Source organism: Cyrtonyx montezumae, unplaced genomic scaffold (genome assembly GCF_038088225.1).
Source record: "Cyrtonyx montezumae isolate F1298 unplaced genomic scaffold, pur_monq_1.0 scaffold_17, whole genome shotgun sequence".
Classification (NCBI taxonomy): domain Eukaryota; kingdom Metazoa; phylum Chordata; class Aves; order Galliformes; family Odontophoridae; genus Cyrtonyx; species Cyrtonyx montezumae.
This window is the reverse complement of record NW_027071903.1, coordinates 3218132-3242863: the sequence shown is the minus strand read 5'-3', so window position 1 is coordinate 3242863 and position 24732 is coordinate 3218132. Positions and strand designations below refer to the sequence as shown.

At 36.8% G+C, this 24732-nt stretch overlaps 1 protein-coding gene across 1 annotated transcript in view; it reads left to right on the top strand.

The window, feature by feature from the left end:
- The window catches only part of WWOX (WW domain containing oxidoreductase), a 465049-nt gene that overhangs the window by 7058 nt on the left and 433259 nt on the right, over window positions 1–24732 (top strand). Inside the window, exon 5 of the mRNA XM_065733128.1 lies at window positions 16339–16445. Coding sequence (XP_065589200.1) covers window positions 16339–16445 — 107 coding nt within the window. The remainder of the gene's footprint in view (window positions 1–16338; window positions 16446–24732) is intronic.

Sequence of the window (24732 nt, the reverse complement as noted above, 5' to 3'; positions counted from 1 at the left end):
CAAAGTAAGTTTCCAATGTGGACAGGTTAAAGAGACAGTAGCTCTCTGCCGTGCTTCTTGTAAAATAAGATTGTACTTTCTGAGTTTTGCACTAGAGGGCTCTGTTGCTCTTTGGAAATGTTGAACAAAAGAGACCTGGTGCTTTTTCCTGTTCTTGGTAAATGCTCCTGAAATTTTGTTGTAAATGTATTAATTTTTTTTATTTTGTTAATTCTATTGATGATAATTAAGAAGTATGTCAGATGTTATCTAGGTTTTATTTTGTACAGTATTTGGTACTTTCAACTCTGAGCGTAAGCAATATTATTACATTTTTTTAAAGAACAGTTGTTTTTAATATCAGGGAAACAGTGTAGCAAACTTATTATTGTGTCTTATGGTATCCTTTGCTGTCTGGTTTTAAGATTCACACAGTGACATGACCTTGAAACTACACATTGTTTCCTATACCAGCTGAAGCTGTGTTTAACCTATTATGATAGTTAGGATATGAACAAGTAGCAAAATGTAAGTATGTTGCAGTATGTTATGGAAGGGCAAAACGTGTATGCTCTGTGCAGGCAAACAGCTTCTGTGAGGGACTTCTGAAATCCATTTCCCAGATTTTTTTTTTCACAAAACTGTATTTATCACAGCTGAACTGCAACTCAAACACTATCAATTGCAGGTGTAGTATTTTTCATTTTGTGCTATGTGAAGGTCGCAATACATTTCGTAATTGCCTGTCTGAGTGGGTGCCCAGATTGTGCACAGATAGTCTCTAGAAAATGTAAAAATTTTCAGCTTCAACTGAAAATGTAGCATGACTGTTTCAAAAAATGATCAAAGTCCAGAAGTTTCAGTTACGATGTGATTTGTTACCTTGTTTTTCTTGATTATGGAATTCAAAATACAAAAGAAAAACAGAAAAATGTCAGTTACTGTTTTGGTTTAAATAGAGTTCTCTTTTACCTCTCTTTTATTGTTATGAAATGAAGAAGTCTTAGCTGGGAGAAAAGTTCATATATGAAGTGCTATTAATCAATTCTTAAAAAGTGAATCACTACTCCAGTGAGTTTTCAGTCTCCAAATACTTTGCAGTGAGAAGCTATCTTTATTTCTTTTATTTTTGGGGGGCAGAACTTCACTATTTATGACTTTCACTGTACTGAAACCAATGGTTGGGAAATGTACTCATTATAAACACCTGCTTTGTGATTAGGGCTCTCCTGGATAACTGGCCTCTCAATTTGTAAACAGTAAAAACAGAAGTTACTGTTTTATTCCTCTCCTGTAGCTTTTTTCTTCCTACTTCTGATTCTGTTGGTGTATTACATTTTATGTGGAAAGTTAAAATATAGTTAGCAGCTGGTTTTTTTAATCCTCCCTTTTGAGCTGTGTATGTTTTGTCCTTTTAAACAAATGTAGCTAATTCTTGAGGATCAGCTATATGATATCAGGTGATGAGAATTACACCTAAAATTAATGTTTTAAGCTCAAATACCAGAACAGAATTGAGTCTGTGAAGTTTCTGAAATGCATTGTAAATGTATTTATTGAGCTGTATTCCCAGTATCAAATGTCAAAGCTAATTGCAGTGAGTTTGTATAATTACGCAAACATCTGTGAACACAGAAACTGTAGAAGATAACATTTTGACAGTGGGTAACTTGATAACTTACTTACATGTCACTGTGATGATAATACTAAGTGATTACATCTTGTTCACCTGTGCTGCTGCCTTTGTGAAAAATACAGATTATGCGGCTGTGCAGTTTGTCGTGTACCTTTCACAGTATCAGAATTCAGAAACCTTCCTCGTGCAGGGCATTATAGGAGTGGTTTGAGTTTAAAGGTTGCATTTCTTATGTCAATTGAAGAGTACTTTATTCAGTAATGAGTTTTTAAGCTACTACACGTAGAGTGTGAAGTTAAACTTCACTTCTAATGAAGATCACTGAATGTCTATAGTGCATGCTGGATAGCTTTTACCAGTATACCTTATTGGGAATGGAGGGAAGTGAGAAATGTTGATGCTAGAGAAAATCTTTGCTTTTTAAGAAAACAAAAATTGCTCTGAACCTGCAGTAAAATGATTTTTGTGAAGGTGAGGAATCTTTCTAGTTGCACAACTTGCTAAGATTACAAGTGGACAGTGCAGCATTTCACTGAGGCTGGCTTTTATCAGTGTCTTCAAAGAAGGCAACATTTGCTGAATCCTAATCAGAGCAGTGAATGGTCTAATTTGAGTAAAACTGAGATCATATGAAAAGAATAGAGCAGACCCTTACGTGTACCACTGAGGACTTTCATTTTAATAGTAGTAGTCTGAGTGTAGTGTGTGTTCCTTGTCTTTCACTGTAGTGTGTGTGGTTTGGTGGTCTAATCCCACTGATGTTTGAATCTGTCAGGAAGGAATAGTTCAGCTCTATTTTTGAGCTGTAACACACCTTGTTTGTGAAAAATTATCCTTCTCTTTGAATGTGCAGACTTTAACTGAAAACAAGGAATAGATATTATTAAAAAGTTTTTTTTAAATTATAATACTGCTAGGACTTCTACAAAGGAATTGCTCAAAATAGTGCTGTGTTTCAGTTTCGCATTATGGATTCATGCATGGTTTTTGAATTCTTCCCCATGCTGTAGCGCCTGAATTTCATCATCTTGAAAAAACAGCCTGTTTTTGTTGGATATTTTGTATTGGACAAAACCATTTCTAAGATAAAATACATCTTTCTGGCTTTGATCTGTAATGCTATTTTTCTCAGTTCTGTTCATGTGTTTAAAAAAAAAAAAAACAACTTTGAGCAAAGTTAAGTGTAAATCTTTTTTTGTATTTATTACAGTGGAAAATAGACAGCTAGGGTTCCTAGCAATTCCCTATTTGCATTTTTTTTTCCTCACAAGAATAGGGGAAAAAAAGTGGGTGCAATGTGAGGGGCCAAACTTTTGGCAATACCTCTTGAATGGTCTTTTCCTCATATCTATGTATTTTTTCTTTCTGTTTAATGAATGGAATTGGAATCAAATACAAATTTATAAATTCTTGAAGGTTAATAAATTAAAACCTCTTTTTTTATTATGGAGACTCCCTGTGTGTGCATGTGTTGTAGAGTGATGTGCAGAAAGAAGGAAAGAATTGAGGTTTTGCTGAGGAGGTAGATCTCTTGTTCTCAATTAACCAGTGTAAGTTGTGCTAGATGAATTATTACAGCCTTTGCATGGTTGTTGTTTTCATGTTGGTAGTATCTCACACAGGAGAACAAGAGTGGATGTTCAGAGCTTATTGTGAGACAGATGGACCAGTATATATTTTTAACCTTGAATTATTTTTCTTGGCCAACTCCTAGCTATTCCTGCAATTACTTTGACTGGATAGTTTTGTATTTACTCAGGTTCTGAAAGCACAAGAGAACTGTTCTTTGATGCATATCATAGCTTTTCCTTGGTGCACCTTAGGCTGCATGTGTTGTGCTTCATAACCGTGTGCAGCACAGAGTATTAGCTGGAAAACCTTGTTGGCCTGGGTGCAGCTGGGGGGTGTGTATATGTGCTTTGTCCTGGCAAAATCACTGTGTGATACATAAGCTGCTGTGATCTGTGTGTGTAGACCAAACTCAGCATGGATTGACTGAAACCTTAGAACTACTTGTACTAAGAAATATAAGCCTCTATAGAAAAGTTCTAATTTTCTTTAACACATCTTAAAAACCCAAGCCTACCTTACTAATTTTTTGGTTTTTTAAAGTGTTTTCTTCACAGAAATCCAAAACTTACTAGTGGGCGTGAATTTTGTGGTACCAAAGTCTTTGGGGAATGGGGATACAGTTATTATCTAGTCGAGGCTAGATATCGCAGGCTGGACATGTTTTCTTTCAATTTATATATTACTGGCATTCATTAAGCTGGTAATTAGTATGGGGAAGCACAGTTCAAGGAGGGGAAAGCATCTCTGGGATGGAGCTTCTAAGTAATTCTTTTGCTGAATGTTTGTTTCTGTCAGTCAGGTTAGTCCTGATGTGTTTTGAACAATTAAACTATGAAAAGCTGTTCTTTCAAGCTCTAAATAATTTCTAGAGGAGAGGTGTTTTTTTGTGTGTGTGGCTTTAAATTACAGTATGAGCTCTACAGTTCATGGTAGCTCACAGTGATGGATTTTTTTCATGAGTACCACCGGTCCAGTTTTACTCTGGCTTAATACTGTGGAATGCTGGTATTGCTCTGTTTCACATAGGGCTCCTACTGTCTGCTTGCTACCTACTGTAAATATTAAAAGATCCTCTCAGACTCATGTAATTTGTTTTTCTTATTGAGTAAGCTGAAACGGTGTCAGATGTTCATATTGCTTTTCATGCCCATTTTGATGAATCTATTTATTACTTCTGTAATGAGTAGTACACATGGTTGGTTAGCCAAGTTATTGAACTTCATCAACCTTGGCTGAAATTCACAATGCACATGAAACTTGTTGTAACATGTAAGAAATTACATCTGACCAAAAAGGTTCAATAACGATTACTTCTTGTAATAGACCCTTTTTAGCAAAGGATGGGATTGAACCATATGCCTGTGCTTATATTTTTCTGGAATTTGTTTTACAGAGCAGCATCTGTAGAACAGGAGCCTTTGTACATGGTGCTCATTTTCTTGTCCTTCTTGTCTTTCTGTTTCTTGGTAGTATCTGTGTAACTGTCACAGTTCAATTTTGGTTATGTCTGTTTACATCTTTTGCATGGGCTATGACTTGAGGTTCAGAGAAATCAGCATTGTTTGAAAAAATGAAAAATTTCTAGGTTATGATATCTTTGTAGAGGCCGTATTTATTGCCTACTGTTATTTATTCTTTAATTACTTTATCTGATATTCTCTGATTTGATTTTCTTTATTTTTTGATATCTAGACTTGAAATCATAAAACCTGTGGGGCATTTTTTTGTGTTGATTAGTCAAGAAGTTGCCTTTAGGCAAAAAGTCACTGTTTGTTTCAAAGCTTGTACGAGGGATCTATCGTTCACATGCAACAGCCAAATAAATAAGAACAATGCAGTATTGTGTATTCAGAGATCCCAGAGCCTTGAGAGGTTTTGGTTATGTCCCTCTTCTGCAACTGGCAAGCAGAAGGGTTTCTTGCTTCTGTTACAGACATTAAGTGTGCTACTTGGGACTTTGGGAAATGCATGATTAATCTTGTTTTATATATATGGCAACGTATGGCTGAAGTAATTGATCAAAGTGTAGAGATAATGTCCACATGTGTTCCAGTTCAAAATGGGAATTGTTTTCTTCTGTTATGTGTTAAGAGGCGTACTTGAGAACCAGTCTTGTCCTTTAGTAGTGTGTATAGTTATGGTATATTAAATAGAAAACATAGCTAATGGAAGTGAATACACTTGTTTTTTTTGGAAAAGTTCTTTATTTGTTTGGGTCTGTATCCAGCTGTAAGCATTTGTTGGGAGGTATAAATGTTGTTTAATGATTTTTTTTTTAATGCCAAAGGTAAATTTGGATTATTTTCTACCTTAGCTAAATGTTTTGTGAGGAGCACATAAAAATGCTTGTGACCTACTTGGCAGCACACTTTAGCATCCTGAGTGAAGACTGAGAAGGTGTCTTAACTGTATCTGTTTTTCAATCTAATCTGTGATCAAAGAAACATTGATTGGTCCTTGTATCTAAACACTTAGGAAAAATAAAAAGTTATGTGTCTGCAGTGTAAGGCAGAGTTATGATTCGTAATGGTACATGATGTAATTTGATGAGTAAGTGTCACTTAATAGACTGTACAGTCACAAACTGAGTTATTTACCTGGGGAACTTGTAGTGAATAAAGCAGGCTGAATTCGTGAAGGAGGAACTGGGCAAGTAGGTTTCTGGGTGATCTCTAGTGAGCTATTCTGTTTGATCCTGGCTAGCCGTAGACAACAATAATGCTTCTTACCTGCTTCACAACAAGGTCAATGTGTGACTCAAGTTAAAAAAAAAAACAAAAAAACAAAAAACAGCAGTAAGTTTTTGGAAATGTCTAGTATACTTTTTCTCCTGGTGGTTCTTCCTATTTTAGATGTTAACTTTTTTACACTTACGTATTTCTGGATTTAGCATCCCCTTCCCCAAACAAGCAGGGTCTTAAGTTTTTTGGAAGGAGAACAAAAACATGTAACTTTAAAGAAGGTTCAGTCAGAAGTCTTTCTGTGTGGGTTGCTTCTGTTCCAGCTGTTAGCAAGTAGGCCATAAATGTGGTCATCTAAACAGATATACCCTACTTGTGATGGGAGAGTATGATGTTTTCATGCCCTGATTGAAGCTGGGGCAAAGAGGATGTAAAGGTCTTTTTTGCACGTAGCCTCACATTAATAATTTAATGATTTCTGATTCTTGTTTTCCATTCTTCTTTCTTTTGTGTACACACTTTTTGTTAATGCTATTCTTGTTCTTCATCTTTTGTTTCAGAACTCCATCTCCTGCCTTACTTTGTATGTCGGAACCACATGATGGATCATTTGAGTTACATAACAGCTTCCCATCTCCCTCTTTCCTTCATAGTTTAAAGCACACCAAAAAGGTTTGCCAGTTTTGAACCCTGAGAGGTCGGTACAGGTTATGAATACAGTGTAATCCAGAAAAAGTAGAATTTTGAGGAGATAACACAGGACTTCAAATTTCTAAACCTCTGTGTCTCTTATCTTTCCCTTTGCTAGCTGTCTCCTTTCATTTGCTTGCACCAGAGCAAACGGCCAACTGCATCCTTTCTATATTCAATACTCTCCACAGGATCCTGAAATGACTTGTATTAAAATCTTCAGTTGCTTAACTGAACAAATTGTATTACCTCATTTTCCCTGAAGACAGATGTGGGGTAGTGACTGCCAGGAATCAAACAGTGTTTAAATGTTCAGTCTGCTTATCTGTTCCTTTTCCCCCATAACACGACTGGGAGCTCTTAAGAACAGCACCTAGTTGTGTATGTTTGATTTAAAGACTGACCTAAACTGTGAGCTGTTAAGGGACAGAACTTTGGTTTATTATTTACTTTTTAAATGTCATGTTCTAAATTGTTTGTGTATCTAATCTAAATAAATATAAAGTTTCAATCAAGAAAAGCCATTTGGGTCAATTTATGCTGCAGTACTTTTTAAGTATCTTTACACAAAACTGAGTATTTCTCATGAAATAACTTAGAGATTAAAGCTTGGAGGATCTAATGCTTTAGCTGACAGCACAGTATGTCTTTTAATTATTCTGCCTGGGATGAAATATTTCTCTTTATTAAATTTACTTCTTACATTAACATTGCACTGTTGTACTTGCCAAAAGGAGATTCAAAACATGCAACTAATTTTTTTGTTATGTTTAATTAGGGCTCAGCTCAGCAGTACGGAAACCTATGATACTGCTGGCTTACAGAACAGAAGTGTACTGGAAAAGTAACTAGAAAACTTCTGGCTTTTTTTCCTCCATTTTTGCTTTGGTGGGAAAAGCTATTGTGTTGCCTAAAGCTACTGCTGATGCAAAGAGCAGCTTTAGAGAAAGAGTTTGCCTATCCCATTTCTCTCCACTTGGGATGTCTTTTTTTAATGTGATTTTAAAAAGGAGGAAAAAAAAAAAGGCTTGAGATAGTGAAAGATAAATTTTTAAATTCCTTGGCCTTTTTTCAGCTATCTGGGAAGGCTTGTGCGCAGAGGTGTTTTAAAAATAGCAACAGTGGGGAAGAGAGCCCCACAGACTTCTTTGGGGGTGAGCTGAGGGAAGTATATGCCCCTTAAGACAGCATTGAAAACCTAGTTGATCCTGAATATCTGATTGGAATTTTTTATAGGCCCAGTTACGAATGCTTTCATGATGGCACTTTTCCTTACGCACCCCCTGAATGGTTTGTGTTGGATTAGCTAGAAACTTGAGTCTTTTTATGTTTGGCCTTTGATACTTGCTACTGATGTTAGATAAATTCTCAATGTTTTATTACGTGTGTGGGTGTTGTGAGTTTTGTTTCTGCTGCTTCTCTTTAGCTTCCCTCAGCCTTGTTATAAAATATATATGAAGCTACAATAACATTCATGAGAAAGCTATTTGTTTCCTTAATGATACATTTGAGTAATGGTACTTATTTCCCATTAAGTAATGGTAAATAGACTGATTTTTTTTTTAATTTAAAACCTGGTCACTTATCCCTTAGTGACTGAGCATTCAGAAATGTTTACTTGCTGGGAAGTCATGTGCTATGTATGACATGTCAAACTTGATGACTCAGTTGTGATCTAGGTTTCTTTGAGATGCTGCTTTTGATGTTCATTTATACTGTGAGCAGATTTTTATATATGTGTATTTGTGTATATATATGTTTGTGTCGTACTCTAGATTTAAATGTTTAGTTTGCTTATTTTGTTTTGCATTCAGAACAAAAGCAGTGTACTGACATAACTGTAGTCTGACAAAATATATTCATAAAGTACAAGCAGTATAAACACATTATTTTGAAAAATGGAATTTTAGCTTTTTATTTCTCTAAAATAGAGACAAAGTCACACTAAAGTAACTTCCAATTTTAGGGCGAAGTTGCTAGCTCAAGTTTCTTGTAAAAGTATATTTAACTTGTTCTTCAACCTTGGTAATAATATATGTGGAGTTTTAGGTAGAAAGCTTGTGGGTTTTTTCTTTCCTTACTCAGTCATCACTGAGTTGCTGTATATTCAGATGCTTGTTTTCCCTCTGTGATATGTTTTCTGTTACAAAGGAACAGATTGTATTTTATGTAAATGGAGAAAAAACCCTACATTTTCATAAGACCTTAAATTATAAAGACCAATCCGAAATTCTGATATATTCATTTTAAATGCAGTAGTTGATTCCTGTCAGGCAAAACTGGCTGAGTTGCTTGCAGGAAGCCACGCTGACATTTGTATAGATAATCAAAAGAAAACACGAACTTATTCTATGCTTGGAGAAACACTGAAAAGAAAAAGCTCAAATAGAGTAAATTTTCAGTTGCGGATGTGATGCTAAGATATGACAAGTTGTGTTAATGTCTGCAAATGATTTTAGAATTAGTGGAAAAAATGCTGCTATGTGGTAGCTTCTGTTGGGCGCTGAAAAAGTATTGGGGCAAAAAAATGTTGGGAGTTTGCTAGAAGCTTGATCCTATCATTTAATAGATGAAAAGTAAGATAAGATTAAGGCTGAGGCTTTTCTCTTGTAGCAGTGTAAAATATTGAACCAGTTTTGGCATTGGTTGACATGGAAGATTTGTATCTGAGTCCTCTTTGAATGAGATTTCTGATAGCTGATGTTCATCTGATGGAAGGAGTAGTTATCAAAGATAGAATGAGGTTTCACAGTAAGTTCTTAACCTGCAATTCTCCTTATCTTTTGTCTCAATTTCTTGCCACTGTTCAGTTCTTCAGGCACTTAACACAACTAGTTGATAGTTACGTGACCTAACAACCCAGAGAGATCTGAGTGATCTATGCAGTTTTTGGCTTTATTTCCTACTGTGTTTTAATGAAGTTTAAGAACATCAAAATCAGTTCAAAACCACAGCTTTTTAAGAGTCAGCATCTCCCTGTATTTTAGGGACAGACAAGGGAATTGCCTTTACACAACTAAAATAAGGTCTTATGGGAAATGTGAAGAAACTTGAGTCTGCATGTAATACATGTATATACCTCTCATAGGACAGTTTGTTCCAGACTGGAACCTTTGGCTGTTACTGCAATACCTGTATTGAATTGTAGCACCTTTACAACACGAGGGATAGGAAATGTGGTTTCAAATCTGAGCTAGACTGTGCCTTTGGATAGCTTGTATAACTGTCAGTATTAAGTTTCAACAGAGCTTAAGAGATTGAAGTCCCTGCTGTGCTGATGTGCTGAGTTTTTGAAGTGGATTGGTAGTGGTATTTGGGCAGTAGAATGAGAGTAGATACCAGATGAGACTCCTAGCTGTGGTATATTTGTAATATTTACTCTTTGTGGTCGCTTTTTGCTTTGTCTTCAGTTATGGGCTTACCTTTCTTTGCCTCGTATGATAGGTCTTCTGTTTTTTAGAGGAACAGAGTCACAGATCTTAAAAATACCATCAGCGTAAGAATGTTTTTCATGCTTGTCTGGTGTTGCAGTCCCCTCAGATCAAAGTATCTTGAGTTCTGCCAATGATAATGGCAATGCACTTTTTATTGGGAGTAACTTCTAATTGTCCAAAACACTATATTGCAGAGTGTAGTGTGTAATTCGTTCATATTTTTGAGTTGGCTGAATGGAAAACAGAACTCAATTTGTTAGTCATCCTGTCACATTTTGGTTGGCCTTTTCAGTGACTTATGGCTGCAAGAGAAATACCTTTGTCCAATTCATACACAAAGGGGAAGGCAGGATCAGTGTGGTGTTGCCATTGCCTGCAAATCTATGGAACCAAAGGTAGCACTAATACTTTGTGTGAACTGCTTTTTAAAACATTTTGTCTGTTACTATTTGGACGTTTTATTTGCTTGAAATCTTTCATTTGTAGCAACTTTAATAGTATGTCTCTAAGATTTTTATCCTAAATATCTGTGCTGAAGCAGTGTACAGTTGTGCCCTAGTGATTCAGATACACTCATGCATGGTGGTTTTGGGGCTTCGAAAAATCAATAATGCAGTGGTTCACATATGGCTGCCATCACTCCTAATCGATGTGAGGTACCCTTAAGCTACTCACACAGGCAAAGATGGTCTTCATTGCAAAAGATCCTTCCCTAAATCACATGCTGTTGTTGTAGTTTGCATAACTTCGAAATCCACATTTCTTTAGCATGTTTGAATCTGTTTCATTCCGTCTGTTGCATGAGAAGATTGGGTTTGTTTCTGTAATGCTTAGCTCTTCCAAGTTGAAGTAAAACGAGGGGCGCATAGGAGAAAAGTGTTTTCTATACATAGTTATCATGATCAGATCTCAAAAGACAAAAGCATCTAGTTTGCCTGCTGATACCAGCAGTGGGACTGTATTTTGGATTGTAAAGATGATTGTTCCAAGTTCTTAATATTTAACCTTCTTGTGGTTTGTTCTTTGTAGTAAAACTGGATTTGAATTGTCTTTTTTCTGTATTGAAAAGTATAGGTATTTAAAACAAACAACCCAAAACATGCGTTCTGAAAATTAACTCACTTAACTTTGCAATTCTGTCTGTTTATGAAGATCTTGAAAGCTGTTGATGGCAATTTAGAATGTAACAGGAAAGTTTGTGAACAATGTAGTGGAAAAACAACCTGAACAAAGCTGTGAAAATAACATGCATGTTTAATTATATAGTGTTCATGTTTACAAAATCAGTTGTTTTTCACTTTTCTGCAGTCTGTAACTAATCCATTAGTGTATGAAAGATGCAGAATATGAAACAGAGGCGTTTCACTTTAAATGTGATAAGATCAAATCAATGACCAAAATATTTGCTATGTTTACTGTAGTGGAAAGTAAGAAGGCTTTCTTCTGGAATCCCTTGTAGTTTACATTCAGACGGACTGTGACACAGAGCTCAAGGAAGGCTGGAGTCATGACAGCTTGAAATCATTACTGAAGCACATGGGAAGAACCTCAGGGCCTCCGGAGCTCTTCTATCAATGGAGAGAAGTGAAGAAATGATTTTTGAAGAAGCTAAAGGCGACCTAACCCTGTATGCTTTTAAACGAGAGGACTGAGCTTTTAGAAAGATGTCATCACTGCTGTTCATATATGTTGTAAGTGACAGATCCAACGTTTTGTGGACCACTTCAGAGAAGGCAGAGAAGCTGAGAAAATCTTGCTATTGTCTGAAATGTTTCTGAGTTTCTTTTTGTCTTACAAAATTTATTATCTGTTTGGAATAAAAAAATGCTACTTCAAAACATTTAAATGCCTGATGCAAATTCTTTACAAAATGCCCTGCAACCTAATGGTAAGTGGGCTCTATGCTCTCCCTTTAATAAATCATCAAATTACCTCCTCTGTTCTGTAGAGGAGGTTGCACTCTGTGACAGAGCCGTACTTTCATCCGGTGTATGTTGAGTTGGCATTAATTGAGCAATGCTAACTGCTCATTAATTGAAACCATTAACTGAAAATCTGTCCCCAAACTCACTGATAGAAGTCACTTGTGGATATACAAAGTGAGAGTATGGTGTTGAAAAATCATACACTGTGAAGAATGAAATCAAGTGCTAGTTCTTGAGTCTTAGAAAAACACAATGTAAATAAAGGACTAAAAGGTTTTAAATGCCTGCAGGAAATCCCACATTCTCTGTCCAGGTGGCTCTTGTTAGTTCTGCTATCAGTCTTTTATGTTCTCTGCTGATGTGAAAAGCTGTGCTATAGTATTTACTTTCATGTATTTCTGAAACAGGATTGTCATTTCACAGTGTCAAATTAGAGCTCATTAAGCTACAAGGAGTAGTGACCTCAGGAAGGTCTTGCCTCTTGAAATTTCTAAGGTAATCATTTGAAATTTATTTTAGTTCTAGAAAACATTTGCTGAACAATGTGTTTTATTTAGGATTTAAATATACTGTGGTTGCTATTCCAGAACATACATTATTTAAGCATATTGTTCTGTCACATTCAGTGAAGTATTTACCTTGTTCTTTGTAATTGGCAATTCTTAATATTCGTGTCCATTCTCATGTGCTATTTTCATGTGTTTGTACATGCTTTTAAACAAACAAATAATATTGAGAAACAAAACCAAAACCTAGCCCAACAACAGCAAGCCCTGAAATAACAGATGCATAAATAATACGCAGTGGATAATGTTGTATTCTACTCTCTATGAAAGGATATTCAAGTTTTGTAAGTTTGTAAGTGAAATTATTTTAAAGTGCTTGCTGCTTTTGAACTCTGTGAGTTGCTCTTATGGGTAGAATTGAGGTTGTTGTAGTCCATCAACTATGCACTTCCTTAACATAATTTTGAGCTTTTCTTTTTATATACCATACTGCGACTTTTTTGAATGTTACAATGTTTGAGTGTGTTTTTATATTTGTGATTTAACTTTGATGTATGAAACCACAACATTTATTTTGACTAAATGTAGTTTCTTACAGACAAATAAGGATTCTCTTCCATAACATAAATGCTTTTGTACTTAAAATACTTCCTGTATGAGGCCTACATCTTAAAATGGCTTGCTGTGTGCTGGAAATATTTTGTTTTCAGCTTGTTTCAGCTACATTTTGCTGAAGGATAAATAGTGTTGGCAAACTTGATTTTACATCGTGAGTCTGCTGATAAGTTTTCCCCTGTTTAGAAGATTCTCTCCCCTTGTGTTTTGTATGTGACACTGGAGAGGGAAAAAAATTTTGAAGGAGAAACAAAAAGATAAAGCTGTAAGAAGGGCTTGAATACCACGATACTTCCTAAATCTTGCTTCAGGAGTTTCAGTTTGCAGTTGTGGTTTCCTGAGCTCCTGCCTAGTTATTTCTTGAAGTGTGAAGGTAGTTAATTTCCCTGCTTATTAGGGACTTTCAGACCTACTTAGATCTAGTTTAAGGACATATCTAAAAGGACAATGCTGCCCTTGTGAGGGGGCTGAGCAATTCAGTAGGTAGATCAAACTTAATCCCTAATGAAGTAGTCATCATGCTGCGTCTTATTCTTGATAATTTTCATGCAGTAGACAGTCTGAAAAGATTATGCTTCACACAAACTAAATGAAAGAAAGACCAAGTCGAAATGGTTATATGCAATCCCTACAAAGCTAGTCATTCAGTAGTTGAATTGGAATAATTGTGTGGTTTGGGGTACCTGGATTTGTTTTTCTCTTTTGCATAAATCTTAAGTGTTCTAAATACAGTGTGTTTATGAGTGAGTTAGTAGTTTATAATATGAATGTAATAAATGGTGAGGGACACATCACCACTTGACCTGTAGCTGTATTCTGAATGGAGGGAGGGACTGCTGGTTAAAAGTTCAACCAGAGGGATTTTTAAGCATATAATTTCATGGACAGATTCAGAATGTGAAAGGGCGAAGAATAGTCATCTGGTAGCACCAAGAGGAGCAAGTACTAAAGGGAAGGTTTTAAACAGTGGCTTTGCAAGGAAGAATCAAAGTGGTATTATTAACTGAATTTGGAGTTTGTAATTAGTTCAATTTCAATCTTTCTCAGTTTAATTTCTAATCAAGTTATTAACTGTAAATGAGAATGACATGGAATTTGTTATTTTGTGCAAAGTGTGACATGGGGTATGGTTAGCTAAACATCATCATACTTAGCAAATTAAACTGGCTGTCTTTGTTTAACAGTAGAATAAATATTCCTGGGTGTTTCATCTAATTTTTAGTAATATGGTAAGATAGTAATAATATGTTTTATTTCATGCAAAACTGGGAGCACACAGTTAGCTAATAGCGTTGTGGTACAATGTGTCTTACTTCAGTTATATGAAAAATTCTAATTAAATACACTTAAAGTAGAATTAGGAACAGGGGAAATCTTTGTACACGCTATAGCTGAATTCGTGTGTATGCAATGAATTACCCAGGTAATTAAAGTTGCTTGGTACAATGAATGGCTTTAAAAGAGATGGAAGAAAATCACTTGGTCTTAAATACCATAAGTATGTAATTGCAGAAAATGGTCTAAATTTGTCTTGGTGTCTCTTATTTCTACAATAGAAATTACATCTTGTACTCTGAGTTTTGTTGCTCTAGGGTGTTTTGGAAGTGAGACAGCCTATCTTAATAGTTGCTTTTGGTAAACAAATTTGAAAATGCAAACATGCTTTAAATATCATAAAGCTAAAGCAAGTACCTCTTCTCTCTGACTTATTCACATGCTTAAATTGCTGGGCATTTCAGTTTGATTCTTCATTTTCTAGTTTAAACTTGTCTAATTGGAAGTCATTAAGTTATGTTATGCTTCTTTCAGCTTGTTCCATTGTTAGAGTTTTCCATGGAAATGGGCATCCTGTGGTACTATTGAATAGATCACAAACATGGAATAGCTCTCCCTGATAGAAACGTAGTTTCTGGCTCCAGTCTCTGCTCTTTATAAGCTTTCTGTGCTCCCAGGAACTCATCGGTCTCCTGGTGTAAATTGTCACAGACCTTTGCAATTAAATAAAGTTTATCTTGGACCAACTTCTACACAGCTTTTCTTTAATGAATTGGGCAGTGAAACAGAGCATGCCTATATAGCTTGCAGATGATGCAAGGGTGGATAACTGCAGCTCTCGGTGGATGATTCCATAATTGGGATTGATAATTTCAAGTCCCAGATTAACAAATGGAAATTAATCTGAAATCCAAAGTGTATATTCGGAGAGGAGATAATTAAGCACACAGATTGAGAATGGGATCATTAGCATTGCCAAAAATTTTATGTAGAGAGGCTTAGAAACTCACTGAATGTTTTCCTGCTTGTGAAAGGAAAAAAATGGGATATTCATTAATGCTGCACTCCAGTAAAGTGTGAATTATCTTTCCTCTCCTTTCGGATTTAGACTGTCATGCCCAGTGGTTTACCCAAAAGAAGGATTTTTTTCATGGATTAGTTTTCATTGTATCATCTGGTTCTTCCAGTGAACCATTCAGTCTATGATACTATAAGCAGTGTATTGAAACTGCACGGTATTTAATTGGTTATTCATGAGAAAATTGTGAGAAGTTGTTAGGCATTAGTTGATGAAAAAAAGAGGTGACTGTATACAGATTATTTGAACCAAATCTTAGCAAAGATTTTAAACTGCTTCTGTAGTAGATTATAATCTACCTAGGTAGAGACTAAATATCTAAGAATGATCTGGGCAACTCTCTCCCAGGAGTGGTTTAACGCTTTGGTATTTCTCTTGTCCCCACTTTTCAGCAGGAGTGTCTGACAGATGGGGTAATGCTGTGAAAAAGGAGCAATTATCTTTGTGTGATTTTTTTTTTATTGTTCCCTCGTACATCCCTCTGGGTGATCCCTGCTGCTGCAGGTGGCTCTCAAACTGATGAACCAAAGGCCGAGTGCATCTGTAGTGCCTGGAACTTGGTCTGTCAGTACTCTTTCATTGTAGTCTTGCCAGACATAACAGGTTTGCAGTCTTCCTGTTTGGCTCATTCCTCACAGTCAAATGAGTAAGGAATTAAGTACAGTTCTACTTTCTAACTGATGAGGATGGAGAACTTTGGATCTGCGTTTTGAAGACCCCAAGCCTATTATAAGCAAAGTTTATACAGTTATAGTCCCATTGTCCTGCTTGAAGTGACATCTGTACTTTTTTCCCTATCTACTCTGAACAGTGGGGTCCAGGTGACCAGCAAGCTTGTAGTCACACTGCAGGTAGTACTTCAGTATGTGGCTCACCTGTTCTTCTAATGATGTAGCTCTCTTTTGTTTTGGACATCTGTTTCTGACTAGGAAAATGTTTTATTGTAGGTTTTGAAACTGCAAAGTCTTTTGCACTGCATGGGGCTTATGTTATCCTGGCGTGCAGAAATATGTCAAGAGGCAATGATGCTGTACAACGCATTCTTGAGGAATGGGTAAGTGAATGCTTATGATGTCCAACATTATACTGTGTTTTTGAGGATATGAAATCTTTTGTGATGCACAAGCAGTTAAATGGATACTTAGGTTGCCATGCAGGAATCTAAGGAAAAGGGCATTTGTCTTACATAGTAATATACTGTTTGGTCACTGATGCTTCAGCATCAGTGATTTTTCATTTTTCATTCAGGTGATTTTTCATTTCATATGATAGTGCTGGATTGCAAGGTTTGACATGCTGTTATATAAGGATATCCAAAAGCTTTGTAAGTTTGAAAGAACCACTGAAGCGCATTTCATAGTTCAAAGGACAGGGCAATTCCAGAACCAAAATCTATAACAAACTGAAGGAGGATGTACTCACTGAGGTATCTGATAGCCATTTGTTTGCCTGTAGTTTTTGTACTGTGGGAGATTACAGGGAATTGTTCTTACACTTCTCTAAAACCAAAGGGGTTTCTCTCCTTTCCCATCAGGCAAAACACTGCTACTAGGTAGTTTATCTCAATTCCTTCATATTTCTTCTCTTTTCCTTTCATTTGTCTCCCATTTTTGTTATGCTAATGCAGTCCCCTCAGTGCTTTCTATTTCCTTGCTTCTCTTTAATTCCTACCTCTCCTCTTTCTACTTTTTCAGGGATCTTCAAGGCCCTTATTTAAATGTATTCAGTGTTCTTACTTTATTCTGTCTACAAACATTTACTTGCTGGTAAGGCTAGTTTTGTCTAAGCTTACTTTGATTGCTGACTTCAGGAGTTAATCTGTTGACACTGTCCTGTATGCTTTGAGTAATAAACTACGGGGTCAAGTTCTTGGAATTTAATTTCTGTCTGCTAGAATTACCGTGATGAATGTTCTAGCTCTGTTTCTCAATCTGTGAAAATATTTTGGCTGCTCCCAGAGGATATGGAGGAGCATCAATGTTATTAGTATTTACATGGAAGTAGTCTACAGATAGTATTTATTAGTGCAAAACAAACAATGCTTGCTACTTAACAAACAAGTAATGCTTATAGTGCTGCTAAGTTTTGTAACCACAATTTTCTTCAAGAAATGAAATCTTTGGCTTTAGATCTTTTGCTCAGATGATATTAATGATTTTCAGTAAAGAATTGAGAGGCAAAAATCTTTTTTTTCCATACTTCACATTAAAGCTATCTTTTTTTTTTGTTTATTTGCAATTCTAAGAGAATTCCTTTATGAATGAGCGTAGTCCATGAGGATTAAAGTTTGCCTGTTGGTTCCCTTAGAACAGATCTGGGCTTGGAGATATCCTGTTGGCTCATCTGTGGAGGTGTTCAAGGCCAGGTTGGATGGAGCCCTGGGTTGCCTCATCTAGTGCTTGATGTAGTGGTTGGCAAAACTGCCTGTGGCAGGGGGTTGGTACTAGATGATCTTAGAGATTTTTTCCAATCCAAGCTGTTCTATGACTTTTTTTTTTAATTTAGAATAAAAGATACTCAATGCAAGATACTCAATGCTCTTCTAATTTAGTGTAAAATACCACATTGCTCCCTTAATTCTAAGCTTATCTTGAGCATTTTGAAGGCAATGTGAGTTCAGGAGTACTAGTTTTAGTGCTTGTATTTCTTCACCAGAAGTTAATGAATTAGTAATTGAATGAAGATCACTGAATTTCAAATTACTTTAGAAACACTATACTTATTTACTAACAGTTTTCAAATTCTAATTGTTCAGAAAATAATCTCATCTGTAAACTGGGTAGCTGGAAAACCTTCAATGCATCTTTGTAATGGCTTTGTTGTTGTTTATTAAGAGGGACTAATTAACTTTGATTATTGCGCTAATATTATGGCACTTTGACAGTCCTTCAGATTTATGACTCTGGGAAAATAAACAAATGAAATGCAGGTGCTGGAGCAGAAAGAATAAGTTATTACTGAACTTTAATTACTTGGAATGTGTAACCAGGAGAGAATTAGTTGATGAATTACAAGAAGCTTAAAATTTACATCAAATTGTAAGCAATCCTGAGGAAAACACAAAACCTGCCCCAAACCTGCCCTGTTTATTGAAAACAGAGACAAAGATTAATTTGGTTAATTGATACAAATATTAAAATATTGCCTTGAAATATTAATTTTTAGCTTCTAGATGTCAGAACAGACCAGGAAGTTGTGAATAGATCATTCATTCCTGAAATTAAAGTTCTGGAAAATTGTTACCAGTCTCTGTTGTAAGGTTCAGATGAGTTCTCAAGATGTGGTTGGTACTACTGCTCTGTAAAGAACTTCAGAATGTCCACTGTGTTTTGTCTGCCTTGTTCCTAGGGAAAGCAAAATAATTAAAAGGAAATAGGTTTACTTGAGCTTTACTTTTCAATTTGGAATCAATTAAAAAAAAACCAAACAAAACTGTTTAAGATGCAGCCTCACAAAGCTTCGTGTTCATTTTGCTCTGTTTTTGGCAGCAGTTGTGCTACCAGCTTGCATTGAATTTTTCTGAGCTGTGCTGTGAACACAGTCTTTGTCCAGTATGTTGAGGCATAGAAAATTGTTAAATAAGTGCCTGCTCTTCAACTGAATGTCCAAACCCCATTTTCTTCTAATTTGCAGAAGTACGTTTTTTAAACTAAAAAAATTGTTGCCATATGGAATGTTAGTGTGCTAATGTGTTTTAAGTGTACCATGTTATAATTACAGAAATACATATTTTATTTCTAGCAAATATATTACCAGAAGCCATGTGATGCTATGTTGGCTCTTCTGTGGGGCAGCATCCCTTAAAAATTGAGGTTTAAATTTCTGAAAGAGAATGTTTTCTTTTTTATGGCTTTTGTCATCTCACAGAGCATTTGAAATTCCTTATGAAGGAAGCAACTAGAGCTGTTTGTAAAAAGACAAAAGAATTAAAAATATGTAACTGCTATTTCCAATTTGGTGCCATTATCTACTTTATGGTCTGTATAAAAATAAAGCCTGAAGTACCTATGGGGTAGTGGGGAGGTGAAGTCTACTGTAATGCTACGTGCAAAAATAATACGTAAGAACGGCTAGGAAAGCCATCCAGCTGGTTCCCTTACTGAGTTTGAGATCGTGGTATGGAGTGTCATAAATTGTCTGTGGAAATAAGAAATAAGATTCTTTCTCCCTGGGCCTGTTGTACTTTAAAGAAAATAAAATCTTCCACACGGCCTGCTCTGAAATTAGAGCCTCCTATTTTATTAAGTTGGCCCACGATGTCAGAGGTGGATCTAGGTGGTATGGAGGTAGAGGATGAACCTTCCACCAACAACCCATTACATTTTGCTGCCATGTGACAAATGTCACAGTTGTTATGAAGGTGGCATGGCAAATATGCAGCATTAATAGGGGTGAACATTCTGAAAAATAGCATGTTGTAGCTGAGAGTTTTCTCCATCAACTAGTGTTATTGTGCTCTTTGTATCTGTTGCTTATTTCAATAGAAATAGAAGGCATTACTTTTGGAGTGACCCACATAGCAAAAGCTGAAAATTAAGGTTATCTGTGAAAATGGAAAGCTACTCACACCACAAATCCAGCTATTAGGATTTAGAGGAAGAAGGAGGAATGATGAGGGAACTTTTTTTTCCCTGCTATTCTGGATATTTTAAAACAAATTTTAAGTGACCTTATTTGACTACTGGAGACAAATCTAGAAAACTGATTTTAATAATCTATGTCAAAAGAGGTGCTTTATGGGAAGCTGGAGCTGCTTGTTTGTAGAAACTTGCAAATTACTTCAGATAACTGGCATTTATTTGCAAGCTGCAGTATTCCAGTTATTTTCCTTCTAAAGTGGATTTTTCTTGCTAATGTTGCAAATAGAGAGTTAATTGCTTTGTATGTAAAGCATTGTGACAAGTTTTAATGTGACTGATGTAGCTAGTCTGTCATATATAATCTTTGTAGAATGGTATGTTATATTTGCACGATTTAATGCCTGTAAAAGTGTAGGAAGAAAGCAAGAGAAAGTGTGTAAAAGCAGATAAAGGAGAGATCAGTATAGCTTTACAGTCGGTATCTTGAAAATGAATGTTGTTCATGCACGATGACATTCAAAATCAATTTAAAACTGTTTGATAATTTCTTGCTCAGAAAAGAGGAAATTAGAATTCTAGAGTTATGATTCATTTTAATCAGAAAGAAATTGTCAAACATAAATCTCTCCTTGAGTAGTGAAAAGGCTTGAAAGCAGCCAAGAAAAAAATATCAATACTTTGCAAGGGAGGAATGATCGTTCCAATTCATAGCTTAATTGACTTTAAGGCTTAATGAAAAACACTGTGGTGCTGTTTGTACACATAGTTGCTTTGACGAGCATTGAAATCTATGCTTCAGAAAGGGAAGCTAGGTAATTTATTTTACATTATTATTGATATAGTTTTCTAATTGACTATGAGTAAGATGGTGGCATAGGATTGCATAGCTCATGATGTTAGCGGTATTTGCAGGAAAATTCCTTAGAGAATTAATAATAAAATGTTTCATAAATCATAGCTCTTATTGCCAGGAAACCCTCATTTATTTATTCCTGTCAAATAGTCTCAGAAATAGTTATTAAAGATTGTCATGATGTTATGATTTTTGTTATGTTATTGATATTCCACATCGTGACATCATGCAGTGTATTAGGAGTTAGAGAGTTAATGCTCCAGCTCCATGGATCATCGATAGTTACGGGTATGCCCCTCTCAGAAGAGAGGAAGAACTACATTCTCCAGAGGACTGTGTGATGCTTTGTATTTTTACGTTTCTGCCCAGAGGGAAAGATAAAAACTGTATGTGGCCACAGGATCGTCTCCCTTCCCTTTGGGATCGAGCTCAGCAGTGTTTGTTGCAGCCGTCCGCCTTCAGCATTAGCGTAAGGCCTTCAGTTTATCGGACACTCTCTCTTGCTCATTTTATTTGATTCATTAGCCTCAATGTGTTATTTTGCTTTCTGATATCTTATTTAGTAAAAATTAGCTTTCCTCCTTAGATCGTTGCTGCTGTTTTGTTCCTAGGCCCATCTACCTTCTCCTTTTTTCCTTTCCCCCTTCCCTGGGGTGTGGGCCTGTGGGTCCCCTGCCTCAATTGTCATGGTACTGGGTCAAACTGTCCATGCAAACCACTGACATTTTTGGTGCCCAGTGTGGGGCATGAGGAGTTGTTAGCTGCCTTACTTTAGAGTGAATCTCTCTTGCTCTCAGAGACCTTCGTTTCAAAGCTTACCAGTACTGCAAGAGCTGTACTCAAAAACACGGCCTTGAAGTCCAGGTGTAGTGCCAGTTCTTCTGGGATATTTGAAAACTTTTTGGGTGCTGCCAGATTGTTTTAGTAAAGGAAAAAAAAAAGTGTTTACTGTTTCTGTTAAAACTGCCCTTACAGGGATTGTATTTCATTGCTTGTTTCCTTATGATGCTCAAAACGTACTGGAACTTGGTTAAGCTCGCCAGTCTGATCTATGGAGCTTGGTCCCTATATGATGAACTAAAAGCAGTGATGGAGACACCTGCCAGACAGCTGGGCACCCTGGCTAATGTGACAAACAATACCATGTTACCCAACAATATGATGTTAATAAACCAAACTGTTTGAATGGGTGTCCAGGTTCCCCTCTCACTTCCTTATGAATTTTCAAGACTGTAGCTTAGGGACTTTGTTAACGATTGGGATATCAGTCTTCCTGCATGTACTCTCTGCATTAGGATTTTACAGTGTGTGGAGGAAGCTTTTCCCAGAAACAGAGAATGTTGAATGGCAGGGAAAGTGGAGAGTTTTAGGAAAGAAATTAGAAGCATGGGGTCCCCCGGTGTCATGGGATTTTACTCCTGAACACTTGCAGGATCTTGAGGAGCTAGGCCTGTATCTGAGTTAGGGGTGTTGCAGCTCAGAAAGATCTGAGGTGGAACAGCTTATCTGGGGCTTGGCTTATGCTTATCGAGGTATATATACTGTTCTGGAGAGAGAGCGTCCAAACTGCAGCCCAAACCAAAGAGGAAAACCTCCCAGACATGCCTGGACAGCCAAAGGATGCACTGATATCAAAGTCAGTTGCCCCTGTGGAAGGCCAGAAATGGAAACGTGTGTCCTCGCGCCTAGAACACAAAGAAGAGGTGGCAAAAGAAGAGGAAGATACAGGTGATGGATGGGCCTCAACCCCACCGCAATTGAGAAAGGCAACAAAGAAAAGTGAGAGACTTGGAGGAGATAGTGATGATGAGGATGATGAGAGAGTCAAAGTTACCACGTTTCGTCAACCCATGAAAATGTCTGAGATCCAAGGCTCAAGAAAGGAGTTTATTTGGCGTCTGGATGAGACTATTGTCACTTGGTTGCTTTGGTGTTGGGACAACGGGGTCAACAGTGTGTCCCATGATAGTAACAAAGCTCGTCAACTAGGAAACATTACCCGAGATCCTGCTGGGGGATCTCAGAATTGTAGGGGTTGGAAGGGACTTCTAGAGATCATAGAGTTCAACCCCCCTGCCAAAGCAGGTTCCCTACACCAGGTCACACAGGTAGGTGTCCAGGTGGGTCTTGAATATCTCCAGAGAAGGAGACAACACAACCCCCCCGGGCAGCCTGCTCCTGTGTCATGTGTGTGCCACCTTTACTTGACAGTCATTAGCACTAAGTGTAATACACACCCATAGCCCTCATCCTCCCCAGTTAACTCTGCCCCTTGCAGTCCTTTAGGACATGCAGCAACAAGAGGGACCACCACCATCCACCTGAGAATGCAAACTTGTTGACATGGGCAAAGCCAACAGCTTTATTCCTGCTCTGAAAGCTGGCGATTCCTCTTTCATCCTTTTCACAATTCTTCTATGCCTGTATTTTTTGTCAGCTGCAAATCTGGGATTGTAATTTTATGTATCTCACTATTAAGGTACATTAACAGTGCAAACAGTTTTACAAACATGTTTTCATTGTCTGCAATTCACAGAAGTTCAAGCTGTGAAGGGACCACAGCCTGCAAATCTCAGCTTACAGCCAAGAAAATGAATGCTGAGAATTGCCTAAATAAGTGATCTTGGACTTTTTTCCAATTGTGTAACAATTAACTACAGTTTCTCACAGAACCTTGCAAACGGTGGCAGCTTTGGTTTTGTATCCTGAAGGCAGCAAAGGAACAGCAAGTGAGGTTTGCCATGTTTTATGGACAGTTACAGCACCACTTCTTTCTTTAGCAACAACCAGCTATTATTAGAGACCATATGATTCAATGGGTAGACTGTGGCTGACTGAACTCAAGAGAAATAGATCGTTCTTACAATTCAGCCATTAACTTGTGCTGACCAGAACTCTTTCTCTCTCTCTGCTCTGCTTCTCCTTACATCACAGACTTTGCTACAGGGAAAAGCCCTTGTAGGAAGAGGCTGTATGTGCTCAAATAAAGCGTTATTGCCATTGCTGAAGGTAATAAATTGAGTGTAATATGAATCTTTTTGAAATGAAGGAATCTTTTACTGAATTGTAATTTGAATAGAATCAATCCTCATCTTACTATCAGAGAATGGATCACGTTAGTCTTAGTTAGATGTTACTGTCATTGATACTGGCTGAGATCAGTGGGAGTTATTTTGGCCATAATGTTAAGGAGTTGAGTAAGTTCCTTGAGGAATGTGCTCGGCTGTGACACCTTGTGAAAGGGATGTGTGTTGCAAAGTTATTTTCTGGATGCAGGTGGACAGTAAAACTGTTAAATAATAGGTAAAATTTTAAGCAGAAGTAGACACACAATGCTGATCAAAATTGAATATAACACAGTCTTCTATTAGACCTTTATTATAAGGTGCTGGTAAGCACTGATGAAGCATTTTGATGTCTCCTAATGTGTTCTGAGTTGGCAGTTGGTTCCAGCGTGCAGGTGTGTGTGTTGGGTCTGCAGCTATCTGCAGGGAATGTCTCACCTGTCAGAGCTATTGATCTTCTCATCTACGAGAAATCTGTGATCTTCAGCTTCTTCTGCTAGATCTGTCTAAAAAGTGCTGCAAATTGCTGAGTGTAGCCACTGACGAGAGCCTGAAGCTTCCGAGTGATTTGTGAGGAAACTGATGTTTTTAAAAAACTCACAGTTAAAAACATTAAGCGGTTTAACCAGCATTTGCATGGTTGAATTGTTAAGATCTATTTTTTTCTACACTATAAACATATGGCATGAATTTACTCTCATTACAGATGCTGAGAAAAGGGAAAGGCAAATATTTATATTACATGCATGTTTTACAGTAAAAACACTGTTCAGTTTGTTTATACAGTTCCACTGTTACTGTTTTTATGGTTAGCAATGAAACCACTGTAAAACAGTGTCTGAA